Source organism: Centruroides sculpturatus, unplaced genomic scaffold, assembly GCF_000671375.1.
Source record: "Centruroides sculpturatus isolate CEXI.00-Female unplaced genomic scaffold, Cexi_2.0 scaffold1960, whole genome shotgun sequence".
Lineage (NCBI taxonomy): Eukaryota > Metazoa > Arthropoda > Arachnida > Scorpiones > Buthidae > Centruroides > Centruroides sculpturatus.
The window spans coordinates 35,310-49,611 of record NW_019386108.1 but is presented as its reverse complement, the minus strand read 5'-3'; the positions used below and the strand labels follow the sequence as shown (position 1 = coordinate 49,611).

General features: G+C 31.5%; 1 protein-coding gene and 1 non-coding gene across 2 annotated transcripts in view; both read right to left on the bottom strand.

The window, feature by feature from the left end:
* The window catches only part of LOC111613642 (protein RCC2 homolog), a 45,404-nt gene that overhangs the window by 11,215 nt on the left and 19,887 nt on the right, over positions 1-14,302 (bottom strand). Inside the window, exons 3-7 of the mRNA XM_023354996.1 lie at positions 9,823-9,963; positions 5,080-5,211; positions 4,891-4,979; positions 2,411-2,525; positions 2,168-2,334 (exon numbers count right to left, since the gene is read on the bottom strand). Coding sequence (XP_023210764.1) covers positions 2,168-2,334; positions 2,411-2,525; positions 4,891-4,979; positions 5,080-5,211; positions 9,823-9,963 — 644 coding nt within the window. The remainder of the gene's footprint in view (positions 1-2,167; positions 2,335-2,410; positions 2,526-4,890; positions 4,980-5,079; positions 5,212-9,822; positions 9,964-14,302) is intronic.
* Trnai-aau lies at positions 9,161-9,231 on the bottom strand. Its single transcript has one exon. It is a non-coding gene; the product is annotated as a tRNA-Ile (tRNA).

Below are 14,302 nucleotides of genomic sequence, written 5' to 3'. Positions count from 1 at the left end.
TGCTGGAAAAAATCAATCACATTTAGGTATCTCAACGGTCCTATATTGGTGAACTTCCAGGAAAAGGGTCATACTGTGACTAGTGCCTTATACAGTAACATACTAATGAACAAGTTGAAGCCCAAAGTTGAACAATCAAAACATTGGAAACTCCTCTCAAAGAGAGTTTTGCTGTTCCATGACAATACCTAGCCCCATATGGCTGTGAATACAGTCACACTACTTGTCACAAAATTTGCAATTTGCAGAAATTTTATTCATCTGGTGATTGGAGTGGCAAATAGGCACAGAGCAGTCCAGGGGAAAAAGTCACTCAGTGAAAAATTATTTTGAGAAGGCTTTTGAAACATGGGCTGAGCAGCCACAAAAGATTCAGTTTTAATCAGATGTACTACTCATACTATACCAAAAATTTTATTATTAATATACAAAAATAAAGTTGGTTGAGAAACTTAGTCATAAGAACTCTGCTTTTTTCTATTGTGGATTGTCCTTTCATTTCTGATTGTTACAAAAAGTAACCTGAAAAATAAAAAATGTTTTTAGCAAATGGATTGGCAATTGCCATAAAAAAAACCAGGGTGACCTATGCAGTAGATACATCACATGAACTAAAATTTGAGATGATGAAACATCTATGATACAATCTGTACTTGGTAATATTGGATTTTCACTTGTTTGGACCTTTGAAAGAACATTTGCAAAGTCAGAAATTCACTGATGGTAATAAAGGCAATGCAAAGTTGGTTAAAGACCACACCAAGTTTTTTTTGTTTTTTTTTTTGGGAGGACATCCTAAAGCTTGTGGTCTGGTGGATCAACTGTGTTGTGANAAATTTACGCTGATTTAAATTATTGTGGCATTTCATTGATTCATATATAATACGATTATTTGTGAACACAAACCAATCAGCAAAAGGTGTACTTTCTTTAAATCTATGTTTGTTTGGTGCAATTTTGGAAAAAATATGACATCATGGATGCTATATGAAATATAGACTGCTTGGCAAGAATTAACTGATAAATGCATGAATGAAATGTGGAAGAAGTTATGGCTGAAGTTATCCAAGCATTCTCAATGAGAAGAGCCTATTGCTGTATTGTTAGGTTGAACAAACTCAACCTAATCAATATAATAGGACTAGGAGATAGAGACAAGGATATTGAGGAGTTACAGCAGGTTTCTGGTGAAAGCCTTACCAACGATGAACTTCAAGTGTTCCCCCTACTTATGAAAAATTTGGCCATCTAAAATTTCTATTTTTAATTTGGCTGTCTAAAATTTAAATTTCATTTGGACTCTGAAGTTCTTTTGCCAATTGTGGGGGAGCATTGAAGCCAGTCTTTGGACAGTAATAAATAATTAATGTAGGTATATTTCTATTGCATATTGTCACTTTTTGTTTTTGCACAAGTTCTGAGGTTCTATCGCCACTCGAAGTGGCATTGAATTTGATAATGTCAGAGTAACAATATTTTTTGCTGCTATTTGTAATTTTTATAAACTTTTATGATTAATGTTTTAAAAATGCATCCAAAACATAATAGTAAACCAAATAATTGAGATAAATGCAAAAGTGTCACTATTACCATGGAATATAAACTGGACATTATAAAACTAAGTGCATTAGGCAAAAAAATCAATTTGAAACATCTACTATTAAGAAATAGTGAGCAGGTAAACAAAGTGTAATGTATTCTATTAAGTACATTGAAGGATCAAACACTAACAATAGGTGGTTATTCTGTGTACAAATGTACTTTATAGGTTAGTTTTGAATTATTTTTTTAGGTTCGAGGTTTTGTTATAAGTCATTTCAACTTGTGACAAAATCTCAGGAACCTAAGCTGTTCATAAGTAGGAAAGTGCATGTATGTTTAAAGGCACAAACAATTTCTTTACATACCCTTGTAAAAAAGTTCCTGCTATTTAATGACTTTCCCTCATTTTTGGGACAAATACAGGTTAGTTAAATTAATACCTTTTCTAGAATTTATTTAATAATTGAAACAAATTACTTATTACATAATTAGCACATGGTATGCACATACACAATGAATATATTGATCTATAAACATAATATTAGTATAAACAAAGTTTAATATTTTATAGTAAAAGTTAAGAAATATTTTATATGATTAAAATAGAATTGTTATGCATACTTACAGTGTGATTGATACCACAAGCAATATCAATTATTTGGACATCATCCACCAAAGTTATATGACCATCTCGACTTTTTTCTACAAATACACCAATTCTTCGTGGGACCAATTCACATTGATAAGATAATTTGTTACTTGTCACAAAATAACGACCATCTGAGTTGTGACCTAATATAAATGGCATTTTCAAGCTTTATTCTATAACAATAAAAAATTTCTTCCTATATAATAAAAACTATCTTACCTAGCTGTCCATATTCTGGACAACCAAATGAAAATATACAACCTTTCACATCAGCAATAACACTGAACTCTGCTCCACATGCAATTTTTACTATTGGTCTACCTTTAAAAGAGGTCTGAAAAATAAATTATTTTTATGTATTAATTTTTGTTACAAATATTTTAGAATAATTACATGTAATTACAAGGGTCATTTAAATAGTAGTACCCATTTTAGAATAAAAAAGTAACCATTGGTTATTTTTTTTATTCCAAGATGAATTCTAAGATGATTAAATTAATCTTACATCCAAATGTAGTTATGAAAAATGTAAAAATGTTTGATTATTTTCAAAAATCTGAAATCAGTACTACTGTATTTACTTGAATAATCTGTGCACTTCCCCAAAAATTTGTGACAAAAAACCAGAGTACATGGTTTATTAAAAACAAATTTGGTGTTGCAACCCATGAAGTCCGAGTGCTTCCAGAGTTACTAAGCATTTTGGTTACTTTGCTAGGAATAAATTTCACTTTATAAGTTGGATGACTTTGCTTATATATAATTACCATCTATAGGCAATAGTTATGAGAATTATTATTGAATATTTTTGCAAGACTAATTTCATGAAAATGAGGCAAAATAAAGTAGGTTGAATATACAACTGAGACTGATAGTAAATATCCTTTATACCAGTGCTTTACAATCTTTCTGGATTATCAACACACTTTGAATTTAATAAGATTTCTGCAACANTTCTTAGTAAAAGTTTGGTAACGATAACCAAAATCATTGATCAAATTATAGCAAATGATCCAGATTTTGAAAGGAGTGCACATGTTTATGTTTTATTTAACATGTATTATTATACAAATTAATATAAAAATAACTTAAAATTAAAGTAAAATTTGTTTATTTTTGGTCGCGTGTTCCCCTATCCTTATTTACTCTATGTTAAAATGACCTCATTTAATGCTGTTTCACTTAGTGCTTTGTCGTCTAGGAACACATCCCCTGCATTAGGCGGGGTCTTACTGTATATAAAAAATTTAATATATATATATAATTTGAATCAACACAAAGAGCTAATATTGGTCTTTAAGTACAAAAAAAATCATAGACTTCATACATAACAGTTTTGCTTTAATGATTAATAGATATTAATATCTGATTAATAAATTCTTTAATTCGTTAATTGCCATTTATATTTTTCTTTTTCTCATAAAATTTATTATTCAATACTAATATTTGATATCTAATTAGTCATTAGATTTGTGCACATATTAAAAATTTTAGCATGTGATTTTTAAAACTGTAACCAATTACAATTATAGATTTTGCATATTTATAATCATAGAATTACTTTTGTTTTTAAATATAATTTTATTTCATTAAAAAAACTTTTTGGTGAATTTTGAACACATCCAATAAGAATTTATACTCTATTTTTCTTAGTTGGCACCTGCTGTAAACAAATACTTTATAAGTGCCAGGATGTTCAAGATTTCTTTTTATTTGTAGACCTAATAAATGGCTGTATAGTGTGCAAGCAATAAACAAAGCTTTATTTTTTTAATAAAAGTTTGATGGTTTTTTGTATCATGTGATAGCTATATAATATACATTATGTACCTTGCAGTTTGGACAACTAGTTTCATTATGGAAAAACAAGAAATTTAGAGCTTGTTGTCTGATGGACAACTAGCAGATACTCTTAATTTCTAATCCTGAAAATTATAAATATAATAATCAGAAAAAATGAATTACAATATTTCCTCAATTAAACTCCAGAATTCAAATAAATCCCGGAGAGTAAAACTGCTGTTAAAAGCAAACCACAGGTTGAATAGAATAGAAAACATGTACTGCACTGTATACAATGATGTATTTTAGAATAAAGGTAACTAGAATTTTACCTCTTCAAATTGTCTAGTCAGACAGCACTTTCTATTCCACGGTTCACAGAAACATTTTTTGAAGTAAAATTACAAATATTGTTGAATATTGAGCATGGAAAGTTGATCAAGTTCATGAATACAGAGCTTATCAACCAAAGGGTAATTAGAAAAACTCTTGATTCAAATTCACGATGTCCTTCTGAAAGTGATAGTGAGTTGAATCAAAAGATGATAGTCAAGATCTTGATTCCTACAATGACATCAAAGCAGACACAAATGGCAATGAAATAACCAAATTAGAAGATGCTAAATTGTGTTAACTATAAAAACCATAATTATTTCAAATGTTGTAGTTGTAACCCTTAAATATAGTATTAAAAAAATAGCTTTGATAGTTCAGAAAATGTACAACTCAATAAGATATTTCTTTCAATTTTTACCTATTTGTCTACTGTTGCAAGGTAATAAACCTTGGTTTTGAAAACCCTTGGGGATATGTATATTTTAAAAATAAATCTCCCCCAGTGTTTAATTGAGGAAATACAGTAAATTACACTCTAAAAAAATAATAATTGTGAGAATAAATTGAAAAAATTTTTATACCCTGGTTGGAATATTAATAGCTGTATTTTGAGATCCAATACCACATTGTCCCATCTTATTATCTCCACAGCCATATACAACTCCAAATTCTAAGAATTGTTTAGCTTATTAATTTTTTGATAATTAAAATTTTCATATTTTATGCTAAAACTATATAATTTTAATTTAAGAATTAAAGAAAAATATTACCTGATAATAAAAGTGTATGAGAACGTCCACAAGCGGCATCAACAAAATTTAATTCTTTTAATGTTTCAATCAACGTTGGAATGTCTCTTCTCTGGAGATCACAATGACCAAGTTGGCCTTTATCATTACGACCTTAAAATAAATTACACACCAAATTTATATTTAATGTTTTTAATGCAATATTTATTTTTAGTATACTTCAAACTACAAATCTGAATACAAAAATAACAATATTTCTCTTAATTTAACTAAATAACCTACATTGAATTATATTATAATAAAAGTAATATTAATCATAACTTCAAATAAAAGTAAACATTTTAAATTTTTAATGAATTGTTTATTAGTTATGAATAATAAATGAAATTGTTTTCATTGCAGATTATTTACTGCAAATTTATACTATTATATCATTTTTATTTCAAACAATTTTTAATATTAACTTGAAGATTTAAGCCATCATCTTTCAAGTGTAATTTAATTGCACATTACTGAGAGTGAAAACATAACAGTTTAATACAGTAGACTCCTTAATCTGGCCATTCCTTGCACAGAGGAATACCAGATTAGTGAGAATACCAATTACTGAGAAATAAAAGATGTCAGTTTAATTATTTAATAAATTTAATGTTACCTGTTTACTGTCTGCAGTACATATGTATTTAAAAAACAAATAAGAGACAAGTATTTGTGAACAGTAAGAGAAATTTAAAATGTAATATAGCACAATTAAAACATTGAATTTTCTACTCAGTGTTGTCACTTCAAAAAATGTCACAGATTTTTGTTTTCATTTAGATGCTCATTGATGGCACACTTTATCATACAATTGTTTTATGAGCATTACATTGGTACTGCATGTATCTGGTTGTTTCATTGTGTACTGCAGGAAAATGTCAGCAGCTTCAGCACCAGTAGTGTGAAAAATCTTTATTGTCTCTACCTATTGTGTCTGCTTCCTCTCACTTTCATCCTGCACACTTTTAATGATTTCTTCATATGTTAAAGCCATAAACAATATTCCTCATTCAACCTCATTAGTAACATTATCATCAACAACTTCTCCTGGAAGCTTGTGGAACATATCAACAAACACAGCATCTGAAAATGATTCTGAATTGACTGACTCACTATAATTCAATGCAAAATCCAGCTCAGTGTCAATCAAAATCCATGCTTTTTCCAACACTTCACTATTGTACTCTCCACAATGTCCTATGCTTCTGCTGTTTGGAAAACATCATCATGCTTTGATGATGTTTTCCAAACAGCAGAAGCATAGGACATTGTTGATTGCTTTCCACGCCTTCAGCACACCTTTGGTAGAATCATTTTCACATTCATCCAATAGGGAGATAATAATTGCATGTTGATAGCAACACTTAATTGATTCCAAAATTCCCTGATTCATAGATTGGATTAGAGCTGCCACATTTGGTGGGAGAAAGAAGGCTTATATATAATCACTTAATTTCAGAGATAAGTCAGAGGAATAACCAGGAGCATTATCAATTAGGAAGATGACTTTAATGGAAATTTCTTTTTATTCAATTCTTCCTTCACAGTGGGTATGAATCTATCATGAAACCACAAATAAAATTTCTGAGTCATCCATGTTTCATTTTGAGCACAATAATCTACGCAGTAGTGTACTCATCTTGTGCTGAAAACATTGTGGCTGTTAGACTTTTCCAAGCACCAGGAAGAGAAGTTTATGACTTCCACTTGCATTACAACATAATATCAGAGTGATGCGTTATTTTTGTTATTTATACCCACAAGCTTCCTTTTCGTTCCTGGCAACAAAAGTTTTTGAAGGGAGCATTTTGAAAAATTGTCTCATCAACACTGTACACTGCAGAAGGAGTTAGTTCTTCTTCCTTTATATGTTCTCCAGCTTATTTTTAAATTCTTTCACATTTTTTTTTTGTTTGCTGAATAACTTTTCCAAGTGACTGTCAGTAGCCATACACCATGTCTTTTCTTTCAGTTTGATAGCCAGCACTCACTTACTGTAAACGATTTACTGCAATTAAATTCTTTGTTAAATTCCACTGCTTTTTCTTTGATTATCAGGCCACTGACAGGGTATCCTTTACTGCATTGCTGTATAAATCATTTGTAAACAGCCACATCAAGTTTATCATTCTTACTTTTTTGCACAACTTTTTGCTTTTCCAACTACTGTCCATTTGGCTAGTGCACTGCCAAAGTTGATTCTCTTTCATCTTTATGTCATAGTGACATGTCCAATGTTGTTTTCAGTGGTGATGGATTTTTGGGAACAACCTTGCTTTAATTTCTCTAATATTTCCAATTTCTGCATGAATTCTAACATAACAAGTTTTCTTTTTAAAGGCATAATTGAAGGTCATCATGTCAAGTTGACTAGTTTCCACACTTCTAAATCGAAACTGAAACCTCACATACCTGTGTGAAGTTTCAATAAGGATGTCATACTGGATGGTCATCCATGTAAAGTACTCCATTTATATCATGGCTGGAGGCTGGATTAGTAAGAGCCTACTGTATAAATCCTCATCTTAAAATTTTATATACTGAATATGAGAATTTCAAAATAATGGAAATATTGTTTATATTAATTAGAATGGAAATATGTTTATATTAATTAGAATAAATATAAACAAACTATAAAACATCTTCACTCAAAAAAATTAATTTTTGAGTAATCTTTATTCAAAATTTCACTTCATTGATAATTCTTGTAATCATTACATTTGTTAAAAGCATTAATATGCAACTAGATCAGTCAAAAACAAATGAAATTGCTTTCATCTGTTGCTCTGGATGCCCAAATTCAATATTCTATTATGTACAATTTAATTAAATTCTAACTAAAACTAATATTAACAGAATTCTATAATAAAGTTATAGCAAACTTTGTCAATCTTTGCATAAGAAATAAAAGCTTTCAGAATCATGGCATTCTGTCATCAATATCTTAGTAGTGAAGTAGTAATTTTTAACTTTAGTTAAAATGAGATACAATGTTATTTCCATTTTATAACATTATAACAACAATATGAATAAACTTAATGAATTTTGATTAAATTATTATACTCAATTCAAATTTTGTTAGTTTTTTTTTAAAATAATTCATTTAAAGCTATATTCAAGTTTATAAGAATCAAGAAATCATTAAAGAGGAGTTTTATATAATATCTTTCTAAATAAAAGTTGGAATTTTGATGAAAACAGAAATTTAACTGATATAAGCTAAACAAAATGTTCTAAGTTAAAAATATGTATGGAAAGGAAAAATGAGACTTATTTTAATATACACTCTATCTAGAATCTGTTACTGGTGTGTTTTATGAATAATACTGTTTATCACTAACGTTTTTGAACCGTTAAATAGTTCTTCCTCAGTGAAATTTAACAGTTCGAAAACATTAGTGATAAACTGTATTATTCACAAAACACACTGGTAACAGGTTCTAGATAGTGTGTTGATGTGTTGTTGATCTTCACGTTTATTTTAATATTTATATACAGTAATACCCCAAACTTACGCGATAGGTGGGACCGAGCAATAACCGCGTAAGTTGAATTCGCGTAAGTCGGGATATAATTTCTCATATAAATACATACAAATAATTTTTAATTGGGGTCGGAGACTAAAAAAAGCAATAATTTAGAAAAAAATGTTTAATAAAATCTTACATAATACATATGTATAACATATTATATTATTATACAATTTTTCACAATTACTTGATTATCACACCATAATTTTAACATTGTTTCCATCTCAGCGATAATACCGTGACGTTTACGAATGATGCTTGAATTTAAAGATTGAGCATTTTTCACAGCTTCGAGAATTTTTTCTTTACCTTTTATAATTGTTCTGACCNACGAAACGAAACTCTGGTTTACTGCGAAAGTCGTACGCATTGACCGAAACATCCGTTCTGAAGACTGCGTTGGTGCGTGTCCAAATGAATAGTCTGCAGTTCAGCCGACAAGGGATTCGTCGTTACGTCGGAAAACAAAAGAAAAAAACAACGTTAGTAGTGAAATCTGTTCACCACGTTAGGAATGTGCAAAATAAAAGAATTGGCTCGTGTGGGGGTCGAACCCACGGCCTTCGCGTTATTAGCACGATGCTCTAACCGACTGAGCTGAGCCACGAATGCCAGGCGATTCTTCAAGAATATATTGGAGACCAGATCGACATTCCGTTACGATGCATCCAACCACGAAAACAGATAATAGAACAATCTACTTTAACTATTTCCCCCATATTTCATCGACAGACGATTAGACAAATCGCAGGATTAACGACTATCTTAAATACAGATTAACTGATTTTGCGTTCCAAGAGTAAGATTAGACGTGATCTGCCATTAGTAACTAATCCAGCAAATTCGTCCGATTAGTGCTATAATATCGGTAATCATGGAGGAAGATTTGTCTTACTTTGCAGAGTACGTGTATGGATAAGAAATAATACGAAATTACTCACGAATTCCACGACGATTAATTTGCGATCGATCCAATCCTATTGGAAAGTTTGACGACCAACTGTTTATTGAAAGATATAGGCTTTCTAAAAGAGTTGTTGTAAATATATGTGAAAAAATCAAGCACCTCTTACCTTCATTACAATACAAGAAAAATCACCCTATATAACCTCTGTTGGTGCCTCGAGTGCCACCGTATTTTTGTATTAAAATAATAATAATAATAATAATAAAAATAAACATAAAACATCCATACCCCATGTCATGACTTTTCCTTGTTCAGTGATGACAACACTATGGCAAGCAGAATCTCCTGAAGCCACTACTCGTACTCTGATTCCCTGAAGAGCAGTTAATCGATGAGGACCCCAAAGGTTTCTTCCTCCACTCTTTTTAGCTATAAATATAAAATAAATTTTTAAAAATATTTACACAAGAAATATTAAAAAATGATCATTATTGAAATTTTATTTATTTAACCCTTTTCCAGATAAGTCTGCCAGACTCACTTCAGCATATTAATCTTCATATTTCTTTTTTGATTTAAGGTTAATACTTGCTGCTTTATATATTTGTCAATTTATGTTTACAAAACTTTATTCTAATAATGCATTTTGTATACATTGACCTAAAATATTACAAATTAAAATAAATACATCTTTACAAGGATAACATGAGTCCAATAGACTCACGGTATCAGATGTATATTTCTCTTGTTGAGACAGGCAAAAAGCATTGTGCAGACTGATTATTTTGTGGTGTTACTTCTTGCTTTTAGTGAATTACTAAAAATTTAAGTTATTTGCTGCAAAATTACATAAGCATTTACAGCAAGTAACTTGAAACATAGTTTGAGTTACTTGACAAAGCATCTACATAATAAATGCTAATTTGTATTAAAAAAAGAATATAATTAAAAAAAACCAAATATTACAGTATATTCACATAGTTACTGCAACAATGATATAGCACAAAGTAGCCACACTATATTATTACTTTGATGAGTAGCATATAGCACTCACCTGTGTGGAGTTGAAACTGTTACACTGGTAGTTGGTTGTGAGTTCGCACATCACCACTGGGAGGCCATGTGCAGTTTTCCAGGGTTTTTTCAATTTAGTAACACCAAACTAGATTGCCAATTTTCCATAAAACTCCTCCTGGGAGGCATCCCCTTGGCAGATCGCCTACATCACTTTGCCGTAACCAAATAAATTACTGTAATTAGTTTGGTTTATCTATAAACTCACTATTTATGAGGACATACTTCCACATAGTTTATGGGCATTCTGATAATGTTCTTAAAATGAATTTTACAACATAATTTTTGAAATTTACAATTATCAGGTAACCAAAAAAGTTCTGTCGTTTTTTGGTTGAAAGAAAACAAACATAAAATATTATAGGAAATAATACAATTTATTCATCAAAATAACCACCCTCACATTCAATAACCTTTTCCCAACAGGAAACAACCTTATAAATTCCATTTTTATAAAAGTCACGATCTTTAGAGTTGAAAAACTTCTGTAACTACGTTTCCATAGCCTCTCTATTTCTGAACTGTCGATTTCGCAGATGATTATCTAGGCTTAAAAATAGGTGATGGTCAGAAGGGCTAATGTCAGGGGAATAAGGAGGGTGCAAAAGAGGTTCCCATTCAAGGGTCTGAATTGTGTCAGAGGTCACACACGTGACATGAGGCCTATAGCATTATCGTGTAGGAAAAGAACGCCTTTACGATTCACTAACGCTGGCTGTTTTTTCAAAAGTGATTGGTGAACTTGACGTAGTTGGTCACTGTAGACGTTAGCAGTAATAGTCTGGCCAGATGGTATAAGTTCATGGTGAACAATTCCATTTGCAGTCCACCATAAGCACAATATTGACAGGTATCAATTGATGAGGTATCCATTTGCTGAGCTTGTAAAATTTCCCAAGACTATGCAAATGTAAATGGACAGTTTCATCACTTATGGAGAACTTTTGTGCTAACATCTGACAAGTTTGAGTGGAATCTTTTTCGATTGCAGCCTGTAATTCATTATTATTAGTGACATATGGCTGCCCTTCTTGTGGCGCATCTTTAAGTGACTTATCACCAGAAGAAGATTTTCTAAACCACCTTTGGGTGGTGCAAGTGCAGACAGAACCTTGTTGGAAAGCCTGGCATATTTTTTAGCTGTTTGCACAGCATTTGTTCAAAGTTTAAACTCATACAACATACAAGCACGAATTATAGACTTTGTAGTACTCATCTTCAAGTCAATTTTTATAATATATAAAGAGAAGCAGAAAGGCTATCTCTTAATCAAAATTTAATGCTAACTCATCTTATTAACATATTGCTGGAATTTTAGTGCCATCTATTGTGTATTGCGTGTAACATTCTTTAAACTTTGTAGTTTCNGAGAATTTCAATGTAGATTGTGGCCAAGGTCAGCGACTATGCCATGATGCAACCTCTCTTGACCGTTTCAATCTCGACTGAAACGAGGTTCAATCGCAATCGACTCGAGAGTTCTTGAAACTAGATCTAGTCATAAGAGAGATACCACAATCCCATGCACACGAGAAAATACAAGATGGCTGTGGAACAAGTGTTGGGCTATCAACAGAGAAATAAAAAAGATACTGTATTTGGTGAGACGATGACATCTGTCTATTATTAGATATATAGCAAGAAAAAGTACTGTATTTATTTCTAACCAAAAGTTCCATTTTGTTTGTTGGTGTTCGTGACTTGCCGTGTAGTTATGTCAGTTTTATCATCACGAGCAATAGCTGGGTTCTTCTCAAGTGGACTACTTGTGTGAACAGCACAATGTTCGACTGACAACAGTCACAATTGAGATTGTAGATAAATTGAGATAGAAGTGAGTCGTGGATTGTGTGCGAACGTAGTATAAGAACCCGCTTAATGCTGCCTTCCTTAATGCTGATTTGATATAACGCCATCTGCTCAAAGCCTAAAAAAAAAAGCTCAAAATATACGCTGATTTAAATTATTGTGGCATTTTATTGATTCATACATAATACAATTATTTATGAACATGAACCAATCAGAAAAAGGCAGCAAAAAGGTGTACTTTCTTTAAATCTGTTTGTTTGGTGCAATTTTGGAAAAAATATAACATCATGGATGCCTTAGGTGATATTGACTTCTCTTGGCAAGGATTAACTGATAAATGCATGAACAAAGTGTGGAAGAAGTTATGGCTGAAGGTATCCAAGAATTCTCAACAAGAAGAGGTTGAGTTTGATTAACCTATCACTGTATTGTTAGGTTCATCAAACTCAATCTAATCAATACAGCAGGACTAGGAGATGTAGACAAACAGGATATTGAGGAGTTACTGTGGTTTCTGGTGAGTGTCTTACCAACGGTGACCTTCAAGAACTGGCAGAACAAGGAATCCATGTAGAACTGGAAAATAGAGATTCTGGAAATGAAGAACCCAAAAAATTTCTCTACAGATTTCCTTAATAAAAGTTTGGTAATGATAGCTGAAATCATTGATCAAATTGTAGCGAATAATCTAGATTTTGAAAGGAGTGCAAAAGCAAAACGAGGCGTTTTAGATGTGATCTTCTGCTACCAACATTTGCTTAAGGAAAGAATTTCAGAAAAGTCAGGACCTTCTTTGTCACAAAAAATGAACTATTAATTTAGAAAAAATGAAATAATTAATATGTTATTATACATTTTTGTGTGCATATGTTTGTGTTATTTAACATATATTATCAGGTAACCAAAAAAGTTCTGTCGTTTTTTGTTGAAAGAAAACAAACATAAAAATGTATAGGAAATAACACAATTTATTCATCAAAATAACCACCCTCACATTCAATAACCTTTTCCCAACAGGAAACAACCTTATAAATTCCATTTTTATAAAAGTCACGATCTTTAGAGTTGAAAAACTTCTGTAACTACGTTTCCATAGCCTCTCTATTTCTGAACTGTCGATTTCGCAGATGATTATCTAGGCTTAAAAATAGGTGATGGTCAGAAGGGCTAATGTCAGGGGAATAAGGAGGGTGCAAAAGAGGTTCCCATTCAAGGGTCTGAATTGTGTCAGAGGTCACAGGCGTGACATGAGGCCTATAGCATTATCGTGTAGGAAAAGAATGCCTTTACGATTCACTAACGCTGGCTGTTTTTTCAAAAGTGATTGGTGAACTTGACGTAGTTGGTCACTGTAGACGTTAGCAGTAATAGTCTGGCCAGATGGTATAAGTTCATGGTGAACAATTCCATTTGCAGTCCACCATAAGCACAATATTGACAGGTATCAATTGATGAGGTATCCATTTGCTGAGCTTGTAAAATTTCCCAAGACTATGCAAATGTAAATGGACAGTTTCATCACTTATGGAGAACTTTTGTGCTAACATCTGACAAGTTTGAGTGGAATCTTTTTCGATTGCAGCCTGTAATTCATTATTATTAGTGACATATGGCTGCCCTTCTTGTGGCGCATCTTTAAGTGACTTATCACCAGAAGAAGATTTTCTAAACCACCTTTGGGTGGTGCAAGTGCAGACAGAACCTTGTTGGAAAGCCTGGCATATTTTTTAGCTGTTTGCACAGCATTTGTTCAAAGTTTAAACTCATACAACATACAAGCACGAATTATAGACTTTGTAGTACTCATCTTCAAGTCAATTTTTATAATATATAAAGAGAAGCAGAAAGGCTATCTCTTAATCAAAATTTAATGCTAACTCATCTT